This window comes from Melanotaenia boesemani, chromosome 10 (assembly GCF_017639745.1).
Source record: "Melanotaenia boesemani isolate fMelBoe1 chromosome 10, fMelBoe1.pri, whole genome shotgun sequence".
Lineage (NCBI taxonomy): Eukaryota > Metazoa > Chordata > Actinopteri > Atheriniformes > Melanotaeniidae > Melanotaenia > Melanotaenia boesemani.
This window is the reverse complement of record NC_055691.1, coordinates 8,766,927-8,792,600: the sequence shown is the minus strand read 5'-3', so window position 1 is coordinate 8,792,600 and position 25,674 is coordinate 8,766,927. Positions and strand designations below refer to the sequence as shown.

Here is a 25,674-nt window from a genome sequence, read left to right as displayed (position 1 = left end):
ACATGGTGTGAGCGTTCCTGGCAGCCAGGACCATTGACCAACACTAATCACGTACACTTTTTCTGGGATATATCAACAAATTTGCTCTTAAAAACGGTGCAACATGATCCCACAACTTCTGACATGTTGAAGCGACCAGCGGTTGTGTTGCGAGCTGCACACAAACCTGAAGGAAAGGTTTTTACAGAGGAACATAAACAGAAAAAAAATACCTCCTGTGATCATGTTGTTACAACAGATAAAGTCTCTTTTCACCAGATCAGAGTTGACTTGGTGCCTTTCAGGACTCCAGGCTGCCATTCTGCTGGTCTGGATTCATGGAAAGTTGGAATATTGAACATTTTCATCCATCGTTTTGCAGCAGGTGCAGTTTACTGCAAACTGGGATGACCTTTTCTTCGTCTTTCCTGTATGTGTGATGTTTTAACTGGTTTGAGTTTACCGGCAGCTTTTGGAGGCCCTGACTGGAAGGATTTAAGCTTCTCAGTTCCTCTGACATTTTAAAATCAGCAGGTAAAATCTGAAAGGTGTTTTGTGACCGTAACACAGGATTGTTGAAGGAAACGGGTGTGAGTGTGCGTTCTCATGGTGTCATTTCCCACACCTGTCGTACACAGCGTGTTTTTCTTTAACTTGTAAAGCCACCACCCTTCCCATCATTATCATCATGATTTCAAGTCACACACACACACATACAAGTCACACGTGTGCACCATACAAACCATCTGGTATAATGCGTAGGTTTCAGCTACAACTCTTGGTTGTGTAGGTGCACCAAAACTTTGCCTACGCATTCACATAATGTTGTTACTCATTACCTTTATGCATGACTCTCCATGAGTCTGCCATTGCCGTGGCAGCGTGATATTGTAGCGTGGGTGTGTAGTACAGAGGTGTTTCTGAGAATAAGGCCTTTTCTTGTAAAAAAAATTATTTTCTTAGTTTCTCTTTTATTAAAAAATTATACAAGAAGGACTTAGAATATGTCAAACAATGACCTAAAAGAAGGAAGGAGTTCATCTGGTTGTTTCCTTCTTTATCTTCTGGTTCGTCATCATTTTCATCCAGGATGACTTTATCCTGACTTCTCTTGTGCAACCACTTCCTTTTATATTCTAGTTTCTTCCTCCAGCCCTCCGTTTTTACCAGAACTGTACCGGAACAGCCTGTGCGCGCTGACTCAGGATGAGCAAATTATTTGATCAAGTCATTTATTTTTTTATCCTTTTTTTTTCTAATGAATGCATATTTAATACCTCGGACACAATTGTCTGAAAAGTATTTATTTTCCTTAAATATTTTATTTTTTAAAATACCCATCCCTGGTTATTGTATACTGAAGAGCTCCAAATATGTTAATTTATTTTATTTATTTATTTATTTATTTTTTAATTAAAATGTCCAGAACAGCCATAATTTAAGAAAAATATTCCCAGTAAGTGTAATTTTGTGCACAACTCATGACTTCATTCTCATTTCCTTATATATTGCCGGGAAAACAGGAAAATTGCGCAGATGTTTATTAAAATATGTGCAAACGTCAATATGAATTCAGGCAGAAACTTAGTTGGTGCAATTCTAAGAAGCTTGAAAGTGAATTTTTAGTCTGAGCAGCTTTATTCTTCATCCCAGTCTGAACCTGCTTACACGCTTTCTGCCATTTCTTTCAGTCTTCAGGAGAAATTCTTTCCAAAAGCGCTTCTTTTTCTGCTTTTTGTTCTGTTCTGTCCAGATGATCCCACACTGCTTCAGTTTAGGTCTGGGATCTGGGGAGGATCCACCAGACCTGTTTCCACTGATCTTCAGTCTAGTTCTTGTGTCATGTGACATCCTTAAGAATGGCTTCTTGACAGCCACGTTTCTATGGAGACCATTTCTGATGAGGCTTCGGCCAACATTAGAAGAATCAGCTGAAGGTCTAGATGCATCTCTCAGGTCCTGGTTCAGGTCTTTGCTGGAGTTAAGATCCTGTTCATCTAGTGTAGAATAGTGTAGTGTGTTTTTTTAGTCCTGATTCTTCTTCTTTTGTCCTCCACGTGTCCGGTTTCTGCCTCCATGCTGACATAAGCCAAGTTTCCAGCTACCGGCTGTTTGTCACCTTGTTGCTGCTAAAATCTCATTTTCTGTCTGCTGAGCTGTCGGATCTTTGGAAATTCTGGAACAATGATGAATTTTAAATTGTTTGACTATTATGTGTCGACACATAACTGGTTCATCCTTGAGTTTGGAGCCTTTTTATGCTTCAGTGATTTATGGATCAGCGTTGCGTTCTTCTGAAAATGGTCACGAACAAGGACTGGACTAAAAATGAGTGAAAAAGTCAAAAACTGGATCAGGTGTTTTTCATGCTTCTGTATGTTTACAGATGAGGACGTGTCCCTGATCCTGAAGAGGGTTTTACATGGTGTAAAGTTAGAGATATTTTCCCTCATCAGGTTACAGTTCCACAGAGATTTTAGTGATTACATCATCCCTTCCCGCTGTGGAGTCATTCATCACTTTCTCTTTCAACAGCCGCTGGAACTTCCCTTGTGTTTGCATTTTCACCTGAAGCTAAAATTGATCGTGTTCTGGTGTGTGTGTGTGTGTGTGTGTGTGTGTGTGTGTGTGTGTGTGTGTGTGTGTGTGTGTGTGTGTGTTCAGTTACATGTGCTACATGTGTAATCAGGACAGCAAGTGAAACAGATCTGTACTTTTTCCCCTGTGATTACAGATCAGTATCACCATCAAAAGATGAATTCAGGTCAGACACTCGAGTCTCGGTGGTCGTCTCGTCAGAAATTTTGTAGGAAATCTTCCGTTGACCCTTCTGGTCTTTTCTAGTCGTGTTCATGACTCTGAGAGGCTGTAATCTAGGACGTGTCCGCGTTCACATGTAGCTGCTGTTCTGCGTCAACATGTAGTAAACACTCATCCGCCCAGGCTGTTTGCTGTGCGTCTGCTTTACCACGGGGTCACATGAGGCCAGATTTCTGAACATGATAGCACACGGGGAAATAACCAGAGCAGATGCATACGACAAGAAGAAACAGATGCAGCTTTTACTTATTTGAATTTTAGAGCTTTTAAGCTAGTTTTAGCTCGACACTGATACCTGTGTCCTGGTGGCTTGAAAAGGATGAAAGTCCAACCCCAGGTTAGCCGATCTAGATTTAAACATTTCCTTAACATCATTAGCTGATGATGTGTTTGGGTCTGTGGAGTGAATCTGCAGCAGCACACACTTCCTGCTCAGCGAGGAGCTTCTGGAGCTGCTGCTGTGGTTTTCTGCCCTCCTGGCCGCATGTGGTGCCACCACCACGCACATCGCTCACGTCAGCCGATGCCCGGGGCTGGTTTGATGCTATTTTTGTTGTTGTGTTCCACTAAAGGTTGCGTCAGGTTTGTGATTGATCCTGTTTTTAGTTGCTTATACTTTAGAAGTTCTCAGCTTCTGTTAGTTGGTCGCATGTTGCTGAGCTTTCCTGCAATTACGTTTCTCTTCTTTCATTTTCGGATGAATAACGGCCTCAGAGTGAAACAACACAATAATAAGAAGATGAAGAATATTATCATAATAAACAGCTAATAACTAATAAATAAATTGGGAAAAACAATTAAGGATAAATATTTATAAAATCATTTTAAACAAATAAACATTAAATACATATACATAATCATACATTATTTTCATATAACTTTATGTAATTAATTCAATTTAATTTAAGTAAAGATACTTTATTAATAACCTGAGGGAAATTATTAATGATATATTAGAATAAACAAATTGCAAACAATAAACACAATACACTTATAATACCAACAAAATAGGTATGTATGTACATGTACATTACAGCATGTAATTAATGATAACGATGATAATATATCACAGTATACATAAATCTATTCCTGATTACATAAATTAATGGAACGAAAAACAATATTAATCTCTGAATAATAAGGAGTGATATTAATATAATAAACAAATTGAAGATAATCAGAATAAATAACTGAAACAATTAATGCTAATAATAGCAATGAATCATTATTACTGTTGTAAAATATATTTATGATTATACATAATTATTCATTTTATATATACGTTATAAATGATAAAATGATGATTTGTTAATAATAAACTATAATTCATTTGACTTGTGGGGGGGTATTATTAACTATATAAGCGTAATAATGTAAAAGTCAGACTGTAGCTTGGTTATTACAACTAAATTGTAAATATATTTGGTTTGAGACTAAATGGGAGTGAAGTTTACATCATAACCTGTTTCCATGTCTACAGACAGAAATGTTGTTCAGTTTTACGTGGTGGGAACATTTTAAGTCTCTACGTACAGAATGTGATGCAGGCTTGTTTCATTCCTGCGGTCATAAATACCGTCCTGCCGCTTCGCCGGCGTCTGAGTGTCTGACCTCTTCACACTGACATCTTCTGTTCTTTATATAAACGTTCTCCTCTGTTCCTCCTCTTGACTGCCTTTTGTCTTCCTCACCTCTCCAGTCATGGCCATCATCGCTTCTTCTCCTGTCGCGGCATCGCACTGGCGGTGGAGACGTTCTGGAGGCGGGGCCACAGGGAGATCACAGTGTTTGTCCCTCAGTGGCGTCAGAAGAGAGACCGATTCACAACAGGTACGAGTCCTCAGATCTGAACACTGGCTTACGACTGTAAAATAACTCGAACGTACACATCGTGTGTGAAGTGGTGATGAATCTTTAACACTTAACAAACCCCAGATTAATTTCTTCTGATGTTTTTAAATTGAGACAACAGCAGAAAAGAGACAAGCAGCATATTAAGCCTTACATTTAATAATTCCTGCTCATGTTGTGCAGCTCCTACTTCTGTCTTCGTGTCTTTCTCATCATCAGCAGCACTTTTTATTTTTATTTATTTATTTATTTATTTTTGCTTCATTTGATTAGAATCTTTGGAGGATATCATAAATACCCAAACTAACTCCCGACTGGTATGGTGCTCCTAAAATCTGGCAGCTTTCAGCCGTAAATGTTCTACGTTTGTGTTTTGCCATCTTAACACCGTTGTTTCAATCAGTGTAAATTCTTTTTATTCCCTTGTGCAGCGAAGACGAAGCTCAGGACTAACTCAGTTTGCAGGTTTATATGAGCCTGAATGTCTTAAAATAGAAAAAAATAGAAGATATTTAGGATTTTTTTCTGTTAACTGTTGAACTTTTGTAGACGGATCACAGGATTAGACACATTCACTTGGAAAAAAATTAGGTCTCATAATAAAACAGAAAATTCTGGCAAAAACTGGAAAATATGGAAATTGGGAAAAAATGAAACAGATTTCACAGGATCCTATATGAGCAGGGGATGGATGGATGGATGGATGGATGGACTGACGGATGGATGGACTGATGGACGGACGGATGGATGGATGGATGGATGGATGGACCGACGGACGGATGGGTGGATGGATGGACTGACGGACTGATGGGTGGACGGATGAATGGATGGATGGATGGACTGACGGACGGATGGGTGGATGGATGGACTGACGGACTGATGGGTGGACGGATGAATAGATGGATGGATGGACTGACGGACGGATGGGTGGATGGATGGACTGACGGACTGATGGGTGGACGGATGAATGGATGGATGGATGGACTGACGGACGGATGGGTGGATGGATGGACTGACGGACTGATGGGTGGACGGATGAATAGATGGATGGATGGACTGACGGACGGATGGGTGGACGGATGGATGGACTGACGGACGGATGGACTGATGGATGGATGGATGGATGGACTGACGGACGGATGGGTGGACGGATGGACTGATGGATGGATGGACTGACCGATGGATGGATGAATGGATGGGTGGATGGACCGACGGACTGATGGATGGACTGACGGACGGATGGACTGACGGACTGATGGATGGACTGACGGACGGATGGACTGACGGACTGATGGATGGACTGACGGACGGATGGACTGACGGACTGATGGGTGGACGGATGGATGGATGGCTGGACTGACGGACGGATGGACTGACGGATGGATGGATGGAGTTTTGTTCATTGTTAGCTGTCACATGAACCACAAACTAAAACTGGATTTCGTGATTAAACAGCTGTTCGATCGACACTGTAGAAACAGAAATTTTAAATTGGACTTCGTGACCCTCCAAGTGTGAACAACGTAAAACCTGGAAGCTCCCTGCGGGTTTGTTCGAACTGAAGGGTTTCAGATGAGAGTGAAACAACTTCATTCCTGAGTCCCGTTCACTTCCTTCAAGCTGTCGGGGAGTAACATGATAAGTGACGAGATTATTACAGAAAAAGGCAGAAACACAGCGTTTAAACCAGTTCTTCAAAGTAAGATTACCAAACAACGCTCAGAAAATACACTATTGTGTAATTTTCCGTTCCACCCTCATTTCTTCATATTTCTTTTCGAAGCTGTCAGACTTTCTTGTAATCTTTTAAGATGCTCTTAAGTAACAGTTTTCTGGACTTTCTGAAAATCTTTATTTGGACTTTTCCTGCTTTTTCACACGTTTTCACTCATTTTTATTTTTATTTAAGCCACTTAATGTGGACCTGTGAATTATTCAGGCATAAAAAAGGCTGCTAAGACAAGGGATAGACCAGACAGCTTAGCAAATAATATATATAAATGTAAAAAATAACAGTTTACGGCCCAGTAAGTCTTTTAGAATGAGCATCTTTAGGTTGCTCATGTGGCCCAACCTGTGGAAACCTCACATCTATAACACTAGAGTTTCCCAATATTCATTCATGTATTTACATGAATAAGTGGGACTTGTTTCGGTCTTCATTATTTACAGGCTGCGATGCTACTAGCCGGTCTCCGTATCTGTGTCCAGGTGGCTTCATCTGGTCTTTGTTCCCCTCTCAAGGAGTGAATGAAGGATTTCCTTCATCACAGCTAGAAAACACTCTTCACCTTTCCACAAGAAACAGAAAGCTGACAGCAAAGATCACATCGAAGTATTTTTTTCCTCTAAGTGACAGAAAGTGGAAATCCCTATACGGTCCTACAGGTTAGAGCCGTATTCATGGTGCCCGGAGGAAAATCTGTAGTTCCCCCTGTAGGTGTGAGGAAGGGCCGCTGTGTTCTATTGTCCTGCCAGACTTTCATAGTTATGTTTAAAACCATATTCAGCGATATACTGATACCGGTATTGGTCTGATACTACATGCGTAGTATTCTGGGTATTAATGAAAGTGTTCAATACCAGTGCGGTGAGATTAATCTGGAATCAGTGTGTTAATTTAACACGCAAACCGCACAGTTATGACTCGTGCTGCGTTAATAAATGGGCCATCATCTCAATGAGAGAAGCTGATTTTGGGCATTTAGGTGATTTGTCACAGCTGTGAACATAATCCATCACAAACTACTTTATCCTCCTTATTGTTGAATATTCTGATAGTTTTCCAGCTTTAGAGGCCGTCTGCAGGATGATCCATTAGATGTGGTACCGGTGCATCCCCCATCACATTATCACCAGTAAATGCTTTAACCTTCCCGTTAATGTTGCAGGTCAAAGTTTGAAAGTTTTTTTAAAGTTAAAAACAAATGTGTGCACTCGGGGGTCTTTGAGTCCTTCTAGACATTTTCATTATCTCGAGGCCAGTTCTGAGTCTGGTGATTTGATTATGAACCAAATGAGGGAAACCACTATAAATGTTCCTCAAGCAAGACATTCACAGACAAAAATGATGAAATACAGAGACCTTCATCCCAAAGTATACATCTACCTTCACAGAGACAGTTGGGCCCAACTCAATACAAAGATTACATCTGCTCAGAATTTTAAATCAAAATGCAAGAAATCAATGTCATGTCAAACTATCCTTCAAATGTACTTTTACACAAGTTTTCGCATGAAAAACAAGTGAATTGTTCTCCTTGAACCACGATGTGGAAGAGGTAAAAACAGCATTACACTAAATATGACTAGAAAAGGTTAGTACATTAATGTTGTTATAATAATGTTATATAATAATGAGATATAAACTATGTTTATTGGGATTTCCTTTTTTATCTTTTTTACTTCTGATACTGTCAGACAATTAATTTTTCCCGGGAATTGACCCGGGAATATGAGAAAAGAACAAAGATTACTGGAGGGTTGGTCATCTTTGCTCAAGCGTAAGCGAGAGACCTTGTCTGGGCTGGTTAACCTGTGAAGCCCTACAGACTCGCAGCTGAGGCCGGCTGATAAAGTTTTAACAAGCCGCTGCCCTCCTTCCTGTTTTCTCAGCAGTGAAGAAGTGAGGGGGGGGGACTGAAAACTTCAGTAGTAATAGTAGTAGTAGTAGTAGTAGTAGTAGTAGTAATCACTGTAGCTGTTTTTCTTTTCTTTTACAGAACAACATTTTCTAAACCAGCTGGAAGACCTGCGGCTGCTCTCCTTCACCCCCTCCAGGGAAGTCTGTGGTCAGAGGATTTCCTCGCATGACGACAGGTATGCTCCGTCTCCTGCCGGTTTCAGTCGTCCTGCAGGTGGCTCTTCTCCTCCTACGCAAACATCAACATCCTGCTTGTGTTTAGTTTGTTGCTAAAATCCTACAAAATGCCAACTCATCCTGACTCAGCACTTCAGCCCTCCCTTTTCCTTTCCGAGATGAGAATGAGCTTCCGACCTTTGAACGCTGGGAAAACCCTGAATGTAAAATCCAAACACACCCTCTGTTTTTCCTTCCGACAGGTTCCTGCTTCACCTGGCAGAGAAGACAGACGGGATCATCGTAACCAATGACAACCTGAGGGACTTTGTTGACACGTCCGACACCTGGCGCAGGATTATTCAGGAGAGGTGAGGCACAGCTCAGTTCGTCTTCTCGCCAGGAGGTCCACCCAGGCCGCTGGCAGATGATAAACATTTAAGTCTTTGTTTTCTTTAACTTGACCAAAAATCTTTCAGAGTATGAGAACGCATTGGGCGTTTGTTTTAGATTTTACTCACCTCAAATAAAAAATGTTTATTTCTAGCAGACCGAGAAGCTCAAAGATCAGACTGATGCTGATGTGTGTGTGTTAATCATCTGTAACATGGTTGTGTATGAGGACAAAACTTCAGCATTTCTGAGTGTTTGTCGCCCTCTGCTGGTCGCGGTGCGTCCTCACTGACTGCTTCCTGGTTATAACTGCCGCTGAATTCCCCCTCACACCAGCTGGTCTGGTGATGATGCGCTGAAACTGGACGAGTTTGACTGGTGTTCAAGTGGAGAACAAAGAATCGAAAAGTCCACTGAAATTAATTTCTCAGGTTTTTCCCATTGTTTCTCTTCTAAATGTTAATCAAAACTGAATCCAAGAGTAGTTTTTACAGATTTATTTAAATTTCTTTCCTAATGTGGCAAAATGTTTGGTCAAGAATTATTTATAAACTATGATTAATATAAACATTAAACGAAACTTGGTTTATTTCTTTTGATTTATCTTAAAACTCAAATATTTAAAGTTTTAACAGGGATTTGTTATTAAATTATATGAATTATACGTTTTTATTTTATCGTTATTTTTTTTTATCAATTAGTTAAATATTATTGTAATTGTATTTTTCATCAAATTATATATTTATGCATTAATATTTTAAATGTGATCATTTTTTATTAGCAAATTATGAAACATTTTTATTTCTTATAGGGATTTTATTTTATCAGATTACATAAATAATACATTTATGTCTTAATATTATGGTTATTTTTTAATATTAATATAGATAAACAACTTTTTTTTTATTATTTTAATGTTATAATAGTTTCCCTTCTGTAGTTAATAAAGTTTGTTTTTGTTTTTCATTTAATTTCCTGGAAAATTCTGAAAATATTTACATATATTATTTACATATTAACTTTTTGAGGAATGTTTTTCAGGAAAAGATTGAGAACCTGTAAAAATGAGCGTTAATTAGACGTTTACTCTCTGTGAATTAACTCTGCTTCTGACCAGCTGGGTCTTCGTTTTGTTTATTGTAATATTAAGAGCGATCATTTTATTTTAGAATGATCAAATCGTTTTAATCAGCATCTAAATCTTAATGTTTTCACAGCAAAATGTCTCTTTTTCACAACTTCTGACAAAAGGATTAACGCTTCACCTCCATCAGCTTCTGTGTTCATATGACAGCATTGTCATGAAATTATTTAAAGTTAATGAATTTAAAGTTAACTCTCAAAGCAGCTGAATTCTGCTAAGATTTGAGAAATTGTGATAGAATCGGCATCTGCAGCAACACATCCAGCACCATCCCAGCACAGGGGCCCCTCAGGGATGTGTGCTGGGGACCCTCCTTTTCACCACACTGAGCTGCCATTACACACCTACACACAGCTCTCAACTTCTTGTCAAGTGTGTGGATGACACGACTGTGGTGGGCCCCATCAGCAACGGGGATGAGACGGGCTACAGGAGTGGGGTGAGCCACCTGGCCATCTGGTGGATTGTTTTGGAGATTGTTGGACTTCAGGAGAGAGCACACCCAGCTTGCTCCTCTAACCATCAGCGGTGCTGCTATGGAGAGGGTGAGCGCCACCAAGTTTCTGAGTGTGCACGTCACAGAAGATCTCAACACTGCATCACTGACCAAGAAAGCCCAGCACAACTCCACTTCCTCTGCAAGCTGAGAAGAGCCAGAGCCCCGGTCCACATCCTGAGAACCTTTTTATAGAGGCACGACCATCAGCATCTCGACCTCCTGCATCACCGTGTGGTGCGGAGCCTGCACGGCGTCCTGCTGCAAAACCCTCCAGCGCCATGAGAGCAGCTGAGAGGATCATCTGTGTCTTTCTCCCCTTCCTTCAGAGCATCTGCAACACCTGTCTAACCCACAAGGCCCCCCGCTTTGCTGGTGATCCCACCCACCCAACTCGCTCGCAGCCTCTTCAGCCTGCGGCCGTCAGGAAGAAGGCTGCCGAGTTCAGGACCAGCAGACTGAAGGACAGCTTCATCCTCTCAGAAAGCTGAACTCTGTCCCTACTCTGCCTCCCCTTCGCTTCCTGCGCTCTGCACATGCTAAACTGCACCAGCCTGTTTCGTCTGCACTATAATAATCACTTTATCACCCAGGTTGTGTTTGTACTTGTCCTATTTATTTACTCACTTTTATTACATGACCTGATGTTATTTTAATACTTAATTTGTTCAGCTTCTTTTTTTTTTTTTTTTACTGTTAACTTGTGTGTCACTTAGCAACACCGTAGCCTTAGCGAGCAGCCGTATTGATTCTCTGTGTGAAGAGAAAATGGAAAACCGGATGTTTGATGGTGACTGTGTCTCCTCGTGTCCCTCAGGTTGCTTCAGTTTACCTTCGTGGAGGATCACTTCATGATTCCTGATGACCCGCTGGGGAAAGACGGGCCTCACCTGGACATTTTCCTGCGTAGGGACAGCAGGTATGTGTCCCGACTGTGGTGAGAAGATGACAGATAATTCAGATCTTCCTTTCACCCATCTTGTCCTCCTCTTAGGTGGGCTCCAGCTACTCCTCCTCCTCTGAGGCCCCCAGACTTCCGGGCCCCGTCCCAGCACCAGCAGCCCATTTATGTTCAGGCCCTTCCCTCCGCCCCACGGACCCCCACCTCCCTGACGTCGCACCCCACCGCCCACTGGCCCCATTCCGGTCCCCCTGAATGGCACCCGCCTCGCCGTTCGCCCTCCCCATCACCCTCTGCTCCACCTCAGCGGTCGCCGGGGGAAACATCAGAGCTAAAGAGGAAGCTGTACGACATCTTCCCCGACCAGAAGCAGCGAATCGACCGCATCCTCAGCGACAACCCGTACATGAGAGACCTGAACGCCTTGTCCGGGTTGCTGCTTGGATAAAACCAATAAAGCTGGCAACGCACGTCATATATACACACACACATGCAAGAATATACATACGTGTCTGCATATGAATAATTTATTTGAGCATCCTGTCCAGCGTGGAGGCCATGCAAACATTTTCTGATTATTTTACAGACTGATCATCAAACTTGCTGCTATTTGCTATAAGTATTTTTGGGAAATTGGTCTTTTCATTCGTGGCTTTTAAATGAACGGAGGTGAACAACACTGGTGCGACAGAGCGCAGCTGTGAACACATTACCAGAGTTTTGTTCGGTTGGGAGGAAATCCCTGCACACTTGGCATCACAGCGTTTTAAACTGACTCCGTTCTGGATGCAGAACTTTTTGTTCCGATGTTTACAACACGGGCCGGTTGTGCATGTTTTTTTTAAAAATCACAACGTACAGTTTTCACGCTTGTGTTGCTCTGGATCACGATGGACTGGTTTGAGTTCACGGTTTAAAAGTTTGAAGTTGATTTGAGCGCAACGAACCTTTTCAGCTCACTTTTCTTAGTTCAGTTTTATCAGAGAAAGCATTAAAGACTCATCGGAAGGACGTTTTGGGCTGTAATGACCTGTGTTTTTATTTTATTGAACTCAGCGTAAATTGGTTTACTTCAAGCAACACTGCCCGTCTTTGTCCTCACGTCTCCTTTCTGTCCGGGTTTCTCTGACTCATAGGAATGACAGAAATGCTGTCGTTTTCACCTCTGGGTCCTTGAACACACCGGCTACATCACAGACAAGGAAGACGAGTAGCAGAAGAGCATGAATGCTTGTAGATCCACACCTCTACAATGTCCTGTAGACAGATCACAACACAGCTGACCGTCAACCACCAGCAGAAACAATATTTTCAGAAGTACATTATCTTTAGTGAGGATTGTGTGAAAACAGCTTAGATCTAAAGCTACTACGGAAGCCCATAAGGAACAAACCAACAGACGTTTATGCATCTAAATGATCATTTCCAGCCTGTTGCAGCACGCTGTTGCTTTAAAACGCTTCGCTTGCCACCAGGTTCTACCTATTCTGAGCGGTTTTCGTCACTTGTAAGAAATTTTGTTTTTGTGGGTCAGATTGCTTGTTTCTTGTGCAAAATCTGGCAACTCCAGCAGATCAAGAAGCAGAAAGCAGAATGATGCTCCCCCGTTTAGAAGAATGTGGATATTATGGAAGTTTTGGACAAACCCAAACATGGAAGATATAACTCATGAGAGCATTCAGAGGGAAGCTGACTTGTTTAGGTTTAGGTCATCTGTTTGTTGCCTTCAGAGCTTTGTCATGTTGGAGTATAAGGATTAAGGATTCCTAAAATGTGAACTAAGCTAAAAGCTATTTTGAAGGATGGCAAGATATAGCCTTTTTTTTTTTTTTTTAATTGAGGATATAAAACATCTCAAACCTGGAATCTGTCATAGCAGATTGTGTGTATGCTAAGTTGTGGCGTTTTGCTGCCCATCACTTCTGCATCAGTTAGAAGATTTTTAGCTTTAGCTCACATGTCAGAGAACCATCAGATTAATCAGTCGAGTGTCGTGTCTGCTGACGTCTGCAGGTAAAAGCTGACTGCTTATGTAACATTTTACAAGAAAAACTGCAAATTTCACCCAACTGAGAACCTCCGCCTGCCCTCAGACAAACAGGTCCTGCAGCTCTGATGCTTTTTGTCCTTTCTGGGCTTCTGTAGCGACATGGTAGACGATGAGCACGATCTGCTTTTTAAACCACATGTTGATACAATTCTCACCTAAGAAAACATATTTATGAATATTTTTCTGCAAGAACTATGTGATTTGATCCCCCTCTTTCCTCAGTGAGCATCTCAACAACAGTTTGGTCTTTCATTAGATTAAGTCTCTGCAGGATCAACCGACCCAGCTTTGGTTTTTGTGTTTCTGCAATGCTCCGTGAGCTTTGAACCTCGGTGCGTACGCAGGAAGTAAGTCGGCCCATTTGGTCTCAGATGGAAACGAACACTAAAAGATTTTTACATTTATTTTTCTTGTTGGCTTGAGTTCCATTTAAACCACGCCACAAAAGCTTCAACCTGACAAAAACATGGCCAATTTTTTTTTAGTTCCACTGAAGAATGTATTGAATGCACTGAACATGAGCCAACGAGGTTTGCCAGAAAACACACATTGTGGGCTGCAGCTTTCATATTTAATGTGCTTCTAAGTTTTGTAAAATAAATAAAACTCTTCATCTCCCTGTAAGAAAATTCTGCACATAAACCTTCCAAAATTCTGTTCATACATGTTATGATGTTGGTGTCAGGATTACTGAAGGATTGTTTCTCTTGTATTATAATTCTTCTGTGTATATTGATTTCACTTTTTTTGTAAATATACACATTTTTGGCTACAGTGCACATATGTTTTTGTGTATGTGGAAAACGATAAATGCAGCATTCCCCATAAAATCTGCACACAGATCATCCTCCTGCTATCGCCTGCAATGTTTTAAATCTTTTTTTTTTTTCTCATGTTTTTCAATTATTTCAGAATTTTCCACCTGAGCTCAGTTACTCAATAAAAATAACTATTTGTAGAGCAGTTACACATGTGCAAAACAGACTGCTTCAAATAAGCAGTAAAAGCAAACAGTGTCACCATCACCACCAGTAGATACTGACACCCTCCACTTTAACAGGTCCACCATACTGGTACCAGGTTGGACCACCTTTTGCTTCTGAACTACCTTAATTCTTGGTGTGAGAGATTCAACAAGGTGGTGGAAAAATTTGCTCCATATTGACATGACAGCATCACACAGTTGCTGCATCCATGATGAGAATCTCCCGTTCCACCACATCCCAAAGCTGCTCTAGAAATGTGAGAAATGAGTGGATTCAGCTGTAACGACATGAGGAAGAGGAGACCCCCACTGTGAGGTTTACTCATCACATTCAGGTCTCAGCTTTGGGAGTGCTGTGGTTGTGGTTCAGATGAACCTGTTTCAGGTTCAGTGCCTCCAACGTTTGAGTCGAACTGATGAGAAAAGACTGAATTCAGTTCTCATGCTGCGATGCAGAGAGGCCTTCAGTCTGCAGCCTCAAATCAGAAACATGATGCAACACATCAGCTTGCTTGAATGATTCATAGGTCAGAGGTGAGTGACCTAAACAAAAACCTGAAGAACTATTAATCAAAACCACTTTAAACGATTACAACTAAGTCAAATATAAAGAAATAAACGCTGGATCAAGACTTTTGCACAGTAATGTATCTTATAAATGGTGCCATGCGTTTCCACTTTATAAAGCTCACACAGATCCAGGAAGGTCATTAATCCCTATCAGACTCTGTGTGTGTGACCATAAACACCCCCACCTTTTAGGTTTGCTCTGGATGTGTGCGTGTGCACATCTTCTCGTTCACCAGGGGTCAGTGTGCACTCAGCTGTGGGTAAAACTCATCATTTCTATCAGTTCACTTCAAACCCTGCAGAGGGATTGGCTTTCAGCTTCACCAGGTCATGTATGTAAAAACAAGGTAACAAGGGTCAGAGCATGGCTCAAAGATATCTGACCTTACACTAAATAATATATAATATGACCAACCTTGTTACTCGGCTAAAGAAAACATGAACACAAAGCTATTTAAACTTCCACTTCATTACCTTTCATTACCCTTCATTAACAGGTGTGGAGTCCCAGAAGTAACAGGAAGTCATTTTTAACTTCAGACAACTTAAAGGAAATTAATTTTATACTTCTTGAAGTACCTGTCATTACTTGGAGTACTTTCTTCTTCTCTTTTCCTTTTGTTAATGTCTCATGCTCTACACTTAAATATGATTTTATATATTAGATGAAATGGAAATTTGAAAACTTTTTGATGATGAAACCAAGGTTTTAGAAGATTAACGGCTTTAAATTGTTCTTAATTTATTTGAAGTACACGTCTCTGTTATTTTAGATACAATGACAAAATTATGATGTGCTGATATAACAGTCTGTCGTAAAATCACCTTTAGTATCAGTTGTAGAAAATTAAATCATTACTCTGATTTAAAACATAATAACTAGTCCTTTGAAATACAATAAGAGTTAAATGCATTGTGTTAATTAGTTTACTAATTACTTTTATCAGATGTGATGCCAAAGAAATGATTTTCAGCATCTTCCTGACCTACTTCATCACATTTAGAAAATATAAACAAATCCAGGAACTGATGCTGGCCCTTTAAAAAGTTTTTAAAGAGGCAAATGTAGACAAAAAAAACTTTATAGCAAATCCATTCTCCTAATTATGGAAGATTCCCCAACCAGCAGATTAAATGGCTACAGGTTAGGGTGTCAGGACTGGGTATTAAAGCAGCTCCACCCAAGCTTTATTATTTGCAATAATGAAGGGTCGTGGCTGTCCACTTTGGTTCAAACTCCATCAGAATCATCTATAAGTTCAGACTGCTGACTCTATGGATGGATTTGAGAATAAAAAGAACACTGATGGAACAACACATGGGCGCCGTCCCCGTGGAGGATGATGGTGTTTTAACACCCACACTTTTCGCATTGAGAGGGTTCCACCTGGCCTTTTTTCTTCTTCTTCCTGTGTTGTGCACAAATGTGGCTGGTCTAGTGTCTCTCTGGTCTTCTGTGTCTGCTCCTCCTCTCCCTCTCATGTTGCTCCGCGAATCATAATGGCTGACGGTGATCAGATGATCAGCTTTTCTCTCTTGTAGCATTTGTACATTGTTCAGCAGAGAAGGAGGAAACTAGCGGGTCATGGTTCATACCAGCACGTATTTACCCCAAGTATTGCTTTTGGCCGGAAACACAGTAGCTGGCTGGTGGTAGACAGGATTTCTAAACAGGGTGGGTCTAGAAAGGTTTTGAAGGGGGAATCAGGCAGAAGCATTAGCCAGGAAAAGGGGGGCACAAATGAGACTTATGTGTTTTTAGCCAGATCATCAGTTTTATCAAAGTTTCTTCATCAATAACAGCTGTTTAACGTCATTTGTCAACATCTGGTGGTTTTATGACCGATATTTTCACCATGTGATCATGTGTAGACGGTTGGAGAGATGATGCTGGATGAATTCTGCATTGTGATCTAGAAGAGTGGTTCCCAAACTGTTTTCATTGGGGACCCCCTTCATGCAATTACTAAAAAGCCATGGACCCCCTGCCCCGCCTTGTGCTGAAACCATGCTCGGTTTTATGCTTTCACAAGAAGGATTCTCAGCATAAATAATGTATTCTGGCTGAGTCCTGTCCTTCCATAAAGCCAAAGTTAAATTAACAACATATGGCCTTACTTTATTTTCTTAAAATAGGGGCATGTGTGGATATTAATCACAGTAGCTCTGAATGATCAAGGCCTCGGGGACCTCCTGTGGTCTTGGGGGGACCCCCCTGGGGGGTCTTGGATGCCAGGTTGGGACCACTGATCTAGAACATGGTAGAGATGATGTGGAACAACATTACAACATACATTACATGCTGCATTTACTGACCCTTGGACATCTGATGTTTACTCATGGGAAGGTCAGTTAATACTAAATATTAGTATGCATTCACTTACAGTAAAAATGGGCAATTTTTACAAATGGTGATTAATCATGATTAATTAATATGTAAGCTGTGATTAATCTGATTAACAATTTAAATTATTTGACAGCCCTAAAAACTTTTTCTCTTGCTTGTTTCTTAGCGCAAACTTTAAAGGTTTAAGGCAAGTCAGACTTTAAATGTTAAATGTTCTTCTGAACACAATGTTTTTGGCCAATGAAGACACAAAAATAATTTCTTTGGACTTGTGTCTTCATTAAGTTCAATGAAAAGTTACATATGTTGTTTTTTTTTGTTTTTTTCCCAACTTTTCTGGAAACAAATTCTGCACTTCACTCCTTTGGGCTGCTGCTGAATGATCTCCCTGACCCTTCTGTTGCACCCGACCAGGCAGGAAAACCTTCATTAGACCTCCATCCTGTTCCATCCCAAGAACAGAAGGGGGACTGAAGGTAGAGGCCCTCCTGATGAACGAGGTGTATGGTTACTTTTACTTCGGAGAACTCCCTTCATCACTTTGCTTTCATGTAAATGTGCTGTCTCTGTTTCAGGATCACGTTCAGTCTTTAGGTCCACTTATGAAGTGAAATCCTGAAGTACCTGGACAACAAATAACATGTATGTTTAGAGGAAATACATGCCTGCTCCTCTTTTCTTGAGATCAACATCTGTACATCTTACTGAGGTCATCAGATCCTGATGCAGAAACACAGAACACGTGTCGGGTTCAACCTTACATAAGAAACATACCGCCTGCAACCTGACTGCCACGATGCAAATCAGGTGGCTTGAGTTTCAGGTGTTTGGCTAACACACATTACTCCTGGACTGCAGTGGAAAGTGTCAACGTTACTCACATGCAGGTCTGCCTCAGCCAAAAAATAGCTCCCAGAGAGTTCCCCCGAGGCCATGTGGTCTAATTTGGGGCAGACAGGGAGGAGGCTCTTGTTGCAGGAAGTGTCAGAACATGTGGTTCTGCACATACATGAGGTTCTGACTCCAAGGAAACAAAACCCCCCAGTGAATGTTTAACATTGAATACACTCGCATTAAGACTGGTTTTATGTTGCTGTTTTCATGAAGGAGTGACAACTTATTGTATTTACAGTCAAATTTAACTATTATTTTTATTTAAATATTTATGAGCAGACGCTTTCCCCAAAGCGACTTACATCTGAAGGTGGTTAGGCAGTAGCATTCAGGGTCTTGACTAAGCACCCAACTGGAAGGTGTTAATATTCGTCCCCCTGTGGGATTCGAACTCAGGTCTCCCACATGAACAATGGATGCCTGGTTTAACTGCTTATTAAAGACCCACAACTGTACCTTGGCAGATTTTCTCCGTGAGGCATCCCCTAACAGCACCATGTATATTGCATCCTGTCTCTTCTCAAAGACCTCTCCAGCCAGTAATAGTCAGTCCAGTGTTGACTCTTGTCTTGACAACCACTAATTGATAGTGAAAAAGCACAAGAAAAAAAAAAAAAAAACAGCTCCTTGATTGGCCAGGACCGAAAGACGAAATCTTTCTGCTTTCCATGCTACAGACACAAATTTAATGTTGCACCACTGGTTACTTGCGGTAAATGAACTGTTTTTGTGATCAGTGGTTGTTCAGTGGAATGTCGCCCCCTAGTGAGCAGATGTAACTGCATGACCTAGTCCAATCAAACCACGAATGCATCCTGACTGACCTTGAATGAATACATATATATATGTGTGTGTGTGTGTGTGTGTGTGTGCGTGTGTGTGTGTGTGTGTGTGTATGAAGTATGGTATGAAGTAAGGTATGAAGTCTTTATTTGCCCCATTTAACAAAAATGTAAAAAACTAATTTCCATCAAAATAATTTTCGTATATTTACCATTTATTATTTTCTGATATATTAAAGTAGAGCAAAAGGAGACAGAAAACAAGTATTAGCTTATATAAAACAGGATTTTGAACAAAGTTTTAACCATAAAGTGTTGCAAAAGGTCACAGCAACCATATCCAGTATTATGCAATAAAATAGTTATATTAATAAATATATAAAAAATAAAAACACTAAAAATCACAACTTCATAAAAAATGCTGCAAAATCCTGGAGGAACTGGATGAGACGCATAACAAATAATTTCTTATTATTTAAATGAGTATTTGAAACTTTAAAAAAAAAAAATGTAAATTAGTATTGTTTGTTTTTTGTTTTGTTGTTTTGTTTGTTTTTTATTTAAAATGCAGTTTCTTAAACTTGTTTGTTTCAAGGATGTAAATCTAGACTTTCAGGAACAGCATTAATAAACGGCACCTGGTTCATTTGAGGAGACTTTTCTTATTTACTATTTCATTTCTTGTCCAGTTTCTTTTATTTTCATGGGTTTTTCTCAGCAAACCAGCAAACTAACACATGCTCTGCTGAAGAAAAATAAGCTCCTTTTAGGCCTGTGGGCACAGGATGTGATTGAGACCTTCGGTCGTAACTCTTGAACAGAGGATGAGGAAATAGTGGCTCCCATAATAGACTTGTGGTTTTTCCACTCTTATTGAGGCTGTTCAAACACAAAACCACGTCTGTTCCTCTGCTTCCATGTTTTTGCCTGTTTCCCTGATTCCCACTCTGGCTGCTGCTGTTCGTGTCATGAACAACCCTGTATTTGTGGATGTAAAGACACAAATAATGCTGTTTGCTCTGCAGATGTGCTTTGATCACTGACTTTGGCCTGTAATTTAATATCTCCGTTTCATCATCTTGTCATTACATTAATCTGATGTAAATTCATTTGGACCAGAGCTGCGGTCAGCTGTTGAACAGAGAAATATGATGTTTTGTAAAAACTCACAGCTAGTCAACAAACAAGCCGCAGACACGTCACATGGCACATAGACACCTTGTTGATTCAGGTTAACAAGACTGTCAGTTTGACAGGCTAATGTTTAATATTCAATTCAGTTCAGCTTTATTTGTAAAGGCCCAATTCCCAACAAAGTCATTTAAGGCATTTTACAGAAATAATCAATTAAAGCCAATTCACTGTGATCAAATTAAAACAAATCAACGTCAGTCCAGTTTATAATAACTGTTCAGACACGCCAATTCATAGAAAATAATAGCCTAGCTAAGAAAAACCAACAGATTGCATTGAATCATACACGTGTTGGATGGTCTTCTTTGTAAACACACAGGCAAATTTAGTTAGTCTTCTGTTCTTCCTACCTCTAGACTTTCCTCCATCTGAAGAGCTCATTTATTTATTTATTTGCTCTATTCAGTCCCATGGGTAAAAAAAATTAGATGAAAAAAGAATTTAATGACTTCATGACTTTGTCTCATTAGACACTTTTTTTAAAACCGATGCTGGAAGACTTGGAGGCAGATGCATCTATTGGGGTTTTTCTTGACTTCCTGGTGGAAAAATCCCCCATAAAGCCTTCTGCTACCTCTGAATATTAGCTGACTTATTATGGTCCATAAAACGGAACATTTTGGATTCAGTAAAGAAACTTCATTTAAATTGGATTTTATAAATCAAATAAATAAAACACAACAGTGATTGGAGGAAAAAAGAGGGAAAAGAGGGAGTGAAGATGGAGGTCATGTCATTCAGTCTTCAAGCTGCACACATGTAACTGGTTAGGATTAAGATTAAGAGGTCATGTTGCTTCTTTCATAGTAATCTGGACATGAGGGACACCGCCCCCCCCCCCTCTCTCTCTCTCTCTCTCTCTCACTCCATCCACCCACCCATCTACCCTTATGGCAGATAAAGAGAGGAGGACGAGGTGGGGGTGGGCTGCACAGGGTGGGATTACAGAGGAGGATTGGTTATGTAAGTGTATTGTCCCAGCAGGCGATCGGCACTCAGAGCGAAAGAGTAAGACATGCTCACACGGAAAAATGAGAAGAAGAAGAGCCGACTTGTAAATATGATCCTGTCCTGAGAGGTGGCTTCAGTCTCTTTACTGCGATACTACAGAGAGAAACGGCTCGTTGCTATCCACAAAGTCTTCAATCATTCCTCGTTTCTTTATATGTTGCTAAAAAAAAGCAGCTTATTGAAACATGTTAGCATAAATGGGAAAGTTCTCTTGAAGGACTTTTCAAAGCTCTTCTTTGGATGTTTCTGCCTTTTCTTCTGTTCTCTGTCCAGATGATCCCACACTGCTGTGGGTTCTGGGGAGGATCCACCCCTTCATCAGACTTTTTGAGGTTCATGTTTTGGGGCGGATCCATCCCTCCATCCGACCCATTGAGGTCCGGGTTCTGGGGAGGATCCGTCCCTCCATCAGACCTGTTGCCACTGATCTTCAGTCCAGGTCTTGTGTCATGTGACATACCTCAGCCTTTACTCCCTGTTTCCCTTCTTTAAGAACGGCTTCTTTACAGCCACGTTTCCATGGAGACCATTTCTGATGAGACTTCAGCCAACAGTCGATGGATCAGCTGAAGGTCCAGATGCATTTCTCAGGTCCTGGTTCAGGTCTTTGCTGGATTTGTCCCATATTCTTAAGGAGATCAACATTAACATAGATAGTGCTTTTTAGTCCTGACTCTATTTCTTTGTCCAGTTGCTGCCCACCTAAAGAAGGAACTTCTGAATGTCCACCATTCTCCTCCTTTGTTTCTGTGCCGTGTTCAAGGCATGGTGCCATCATGACATGCTATCCTGCTTACACTCCACCTACCATGTAAGGGCATGGTTGGCTGTAGAAACACAACAGAGATCAGGGTTTACTGAACCAAACCATCTGATCCCGAGTTGGACCCCTTTGTGGAAATGGGGCTATAGTTGCATAAACTATTTGATTTATAACAAGTAAAAGGTCATCTGAAATTTTTTAAATAATCACCTTTAAAAAAAGTTCCAGTTATGAATTTGTAAGAGATGTTTTTTTTTTTGTAAGGAATGAAACTACAGAGAAAGGGCATGGAGGCGAGAGAGAGGGGCTGGGGAAGGAAAGGAGAGGAAGTGGGGAGATCCAGAATGTTAAGCTGTGCTGGTATGCTGCAGGAATTTGAATTTCTTGCTCAGATGTAACAACAAACACAGTATCTGACTTTTTCTTATATAAGTGAAAAGAAGAAAGGGGTGGAGTGAACATACTGAACAGAAAAGAGAGGTGGAAAAGACACCTCGGAGGGGAGGGTGTTATGCTGTTTGTCAGTCCTCCTACCCTGAAACCAGAACAAGTTCTTTGCTGAGAAATTGTTTGCTGCCGAGATTCTTGTGGAAAACCTCAGCGCTCAGTCCTTAAAACTCTGATTCATGTTGACTGTCTGCAGTGAAGGAGGTAGAAAGACCGGAACTAGCTGCGTTTGAGGGAGGCTGCTATTAAATGGGGACTATATGTGATATTAAAACATTTCTTCTGCTGTGTTTGGGGTTTTTGAGTTGTCTAACAACACCAAATCAGATAAAGTCAGGCTTGAATTTTCATACATCGTTATTGTCCATACCTACTGTATCTACCCTTTCATCCCTTAACTGATATGGTACACCCTGAACAGGCAACCAGCCCATCATGCTGTATGGCCATGGGCTTGTATGGAAAATGTATATAAAAAGAAAGAAGATGCAGTGTTTCCAACATTAGGACTACCAGAAAAAAAAAACTGAATCAATATTATTTTTAACTTCCCCCGGCTGTTTGAAGGGTAATGAGAAAACTGAGAACAATTTTTTTTTTTTAAGTTTTTATTTTCAATATATCATGTGTCCACTCCACGCACATCAGAACGTCATACATGTAAAACCGAACTTTGATAACAATCAGTAAATCCCCCCAAAAATACCAAGAAGTCAACATAAGAATGATTGAAATCTCCACATCACTGTTCTGTAGTGTATTTATACATGAAAATACATATCAAGGTATTTGCTACCATATCAGGGAAACACCTGATACAGTAGCAAAGGAATATCTTGCACTCAGTGCACATCATGTATGTGTTGCTGTTCCAACTGGATCTGCGACACCTTGATGCCTGAGTTTCATCCACCATCTCGAGGAGATGGATGGCCCCATAGTGTCTGAGGGCTGCATTTGGCTGAGGTTTTTCTCTTTTGACGTTGAGGAGCGTAGTCATCTTCACTATCACTCACGATTCCTGCTTGAGCCCAAGTAATCAACTGCTCACCAAGGAGCAATTTGAATTTAAGAAACTTCTGTGGTTTCTTTCCCAGATGCAGGCAGTCAGTTTTATACTGACGTCATGAATTGGCGATTGCCAAGTTTAAAAAGTGGAAAACTGTGTGCGCTGTCCATTTCTGAGTGCGAATGGCCATCCTGTAGAAACTAAGTATTTGGTCAAGTCAACACCACCCATGTTGGTGCTGTACTCAGCAACTGCCAGTGGCCTTGACACCTGGACAAACCTTTTGTCTTTCTTAGACCATCTTATGCGTGTGTCCTGAGGCTCAATGCCATAACCAAGCAGAGGATGCCATGGCCACTGGCTTGTTGTCCAACAACTTAAACGCAGCAAGTTCAAGCCACCATCTCCGATGCCCCTCTTCCTTTCTTTTTAAAGGGCTTATCCCTATGTTGCACTCTTTTGGAACTCTGTTCTTCATGAAATTTCCAGTCCTTGTCAGGCCTTTTTCCATCAGGGTTTCCAGGAGGTTCACAGATGTAAAGAACCTGTCAAAGAACAGGAGAGTTCCTCTGGGAATGGACTTGGTCAAATGAATGACAGCTTGTTCTCCAATTCCCTGTGTGACACTGAAGGTGGTCTTGCCTTGGCAGATCACAAAGTCTAAGACCATTTGGTGCGGCCATTTAAACACCTTCAATCCAGTCAGAAATGCTTTGCCTGGCTCATACTGGTACACTGGGCAGCGTCCGATAAATGGAACCATTCTGCTTCTGGCTCAAACTGCATCTTGAGTTATCTCATCAGACAACTCAATATCTGAGTTTACATCAACAATTTGTCACAAGATTCTCTCTGCCTCTGACAGTGAATCTCTTTCTTCTTCTTTGAAAAAAATTCAGAACAAAATGGAGGAAATAACTACAAATATCCACTGTGGGGACATTTCTCAAACGTTTAAATATTGTTGTAAAATATTGTTATATTAATTTAGAAAATGATTTAATGTGCTTGTAAGAGGTTCATAAAATACATTTGCACAAAAAAAGTATTATGCACAGCCTTTTCTTCTTTGCATAAAATGCGATTGTGGTAATGGATGCCATTTTCCTTCAAGAGAAACAGTAAGTTCCCAAAGCCCCACCCCTATAAATGTGGTACCATTCAAAAGCCCTGAATGTCCTCTTTAGAGATCAAAATGAGTTGGTTTAATAGCATGCAGCAGGAAGGAGATATTCAGGTTTACAAATGTCCTCCACAGAGGACAAATTTGAACTACTGGTAGTCAGGAGGTTAACTTTGATATTTCATGTTTTGTCTCATCAGCTTTGTTTAATATGTTCATTTTTATCTATTCCATTATTTTCAGGCCTGCAGCACACAACAAGAAACACTTAAACTGGAACAATTTAGGACCAGTAATGACTTGGAAAACAAATACATGAGTTTTCCACACAGTTTTTCACAGTGTTTCAGTCAGGTGATGTTAATATGTAACTGTGATATGGTACAAAAACAGCCTCCATGAAAGGCTCAGCCATCAAAGGAATCTGGAGGATTTCAGTGCGTTAAGGACAAGGGAGCTAACTTAAGCCTCACAAATGTCACTTCAGTTTTTACTCAGTAGAAAAAAGCCACATGTTAACCTGACGCAGATTTCTAGAGGCAGTGTCGACTTCTCTGGGCTCAGAGGCATCTGGGATGGACCATCTCTTTCAGGGATGTCCATGCATTTTAAATGAGACAATGCAAAACCACATTCTGCTACATTACATCATCATGGCTGAGAAAGAAGAGGGCACAGACACTGGACTGGCCTGCCTACATTCCTGACCTGTTCCCTATAAAGAATGTTGAGCGAATTCAGCAATGAAAAATGAACCATATTTGGAAAACAAACAAATTATGATTGATTATATATAATCTGATTCAGTACACTGTTTTAAGCCCAGGTGTATTTTAAAGCTGAATTACACCTGTGTATGGAAAAATGCATATAGTTATATAGTACTAAGGACTATACAATATAGATAGATAGATAGATAGATAGATAGATAGATAGATAGATAGATAGATAGATAGATAGATAGATAGATAGATAGATAGATAGATAGATAGATAGATAGATAGATAGATGACTTTATTCTTCCCCTAGGAGAAATGAAGTTGTCGCATATGGAGCAAAATCTCTGAGGAATGTTTCCAACACCTTCGTTAATCTATGAAACCACGAATTATAGCA

General features: G+C 40.5%; 1 protein-coding gene across 2 annotated transcripts in view; it reads left to right on the top strand.

Moving 5' to 3' along the window:
- n4bp1 (nedd4 binding protein 1) overlaps positions 1–13,212 on the top strand; it is a 35,991-nt gene extending 22,779 nt beyond the window's left edge. For both annotated transcript variants that reach the window (XM_041997243.1, XM_041997244.1), the window contains exons 8-12: positions 4,499–4,629; positions 8,373–8,469; positions 8,713–8,820; positions 11,300–11,401; positions 11,477–13,212. In XM_041997243.1, the coding sequence (XP_041853177.1) occupies positions 4,499–4,629; positions 8,373–8,469; positions 8,713–8,820; positions 11,300–11,401; positions 11,477–11,831 (793 nt within the window). In that variant the 3' untranslated portion in view covers positions 11,832–13,212. The remainder of the gene's footprint in view (positions 1–4,498; positions 4,630–8,372; positions 8,470–8,712; positions 8,821–11,299; positions 11,402–11,476) is intronic.
- The last annotated feature ends 12,462 nt before the right edge of the window (positions 13,213–25,674 follow it).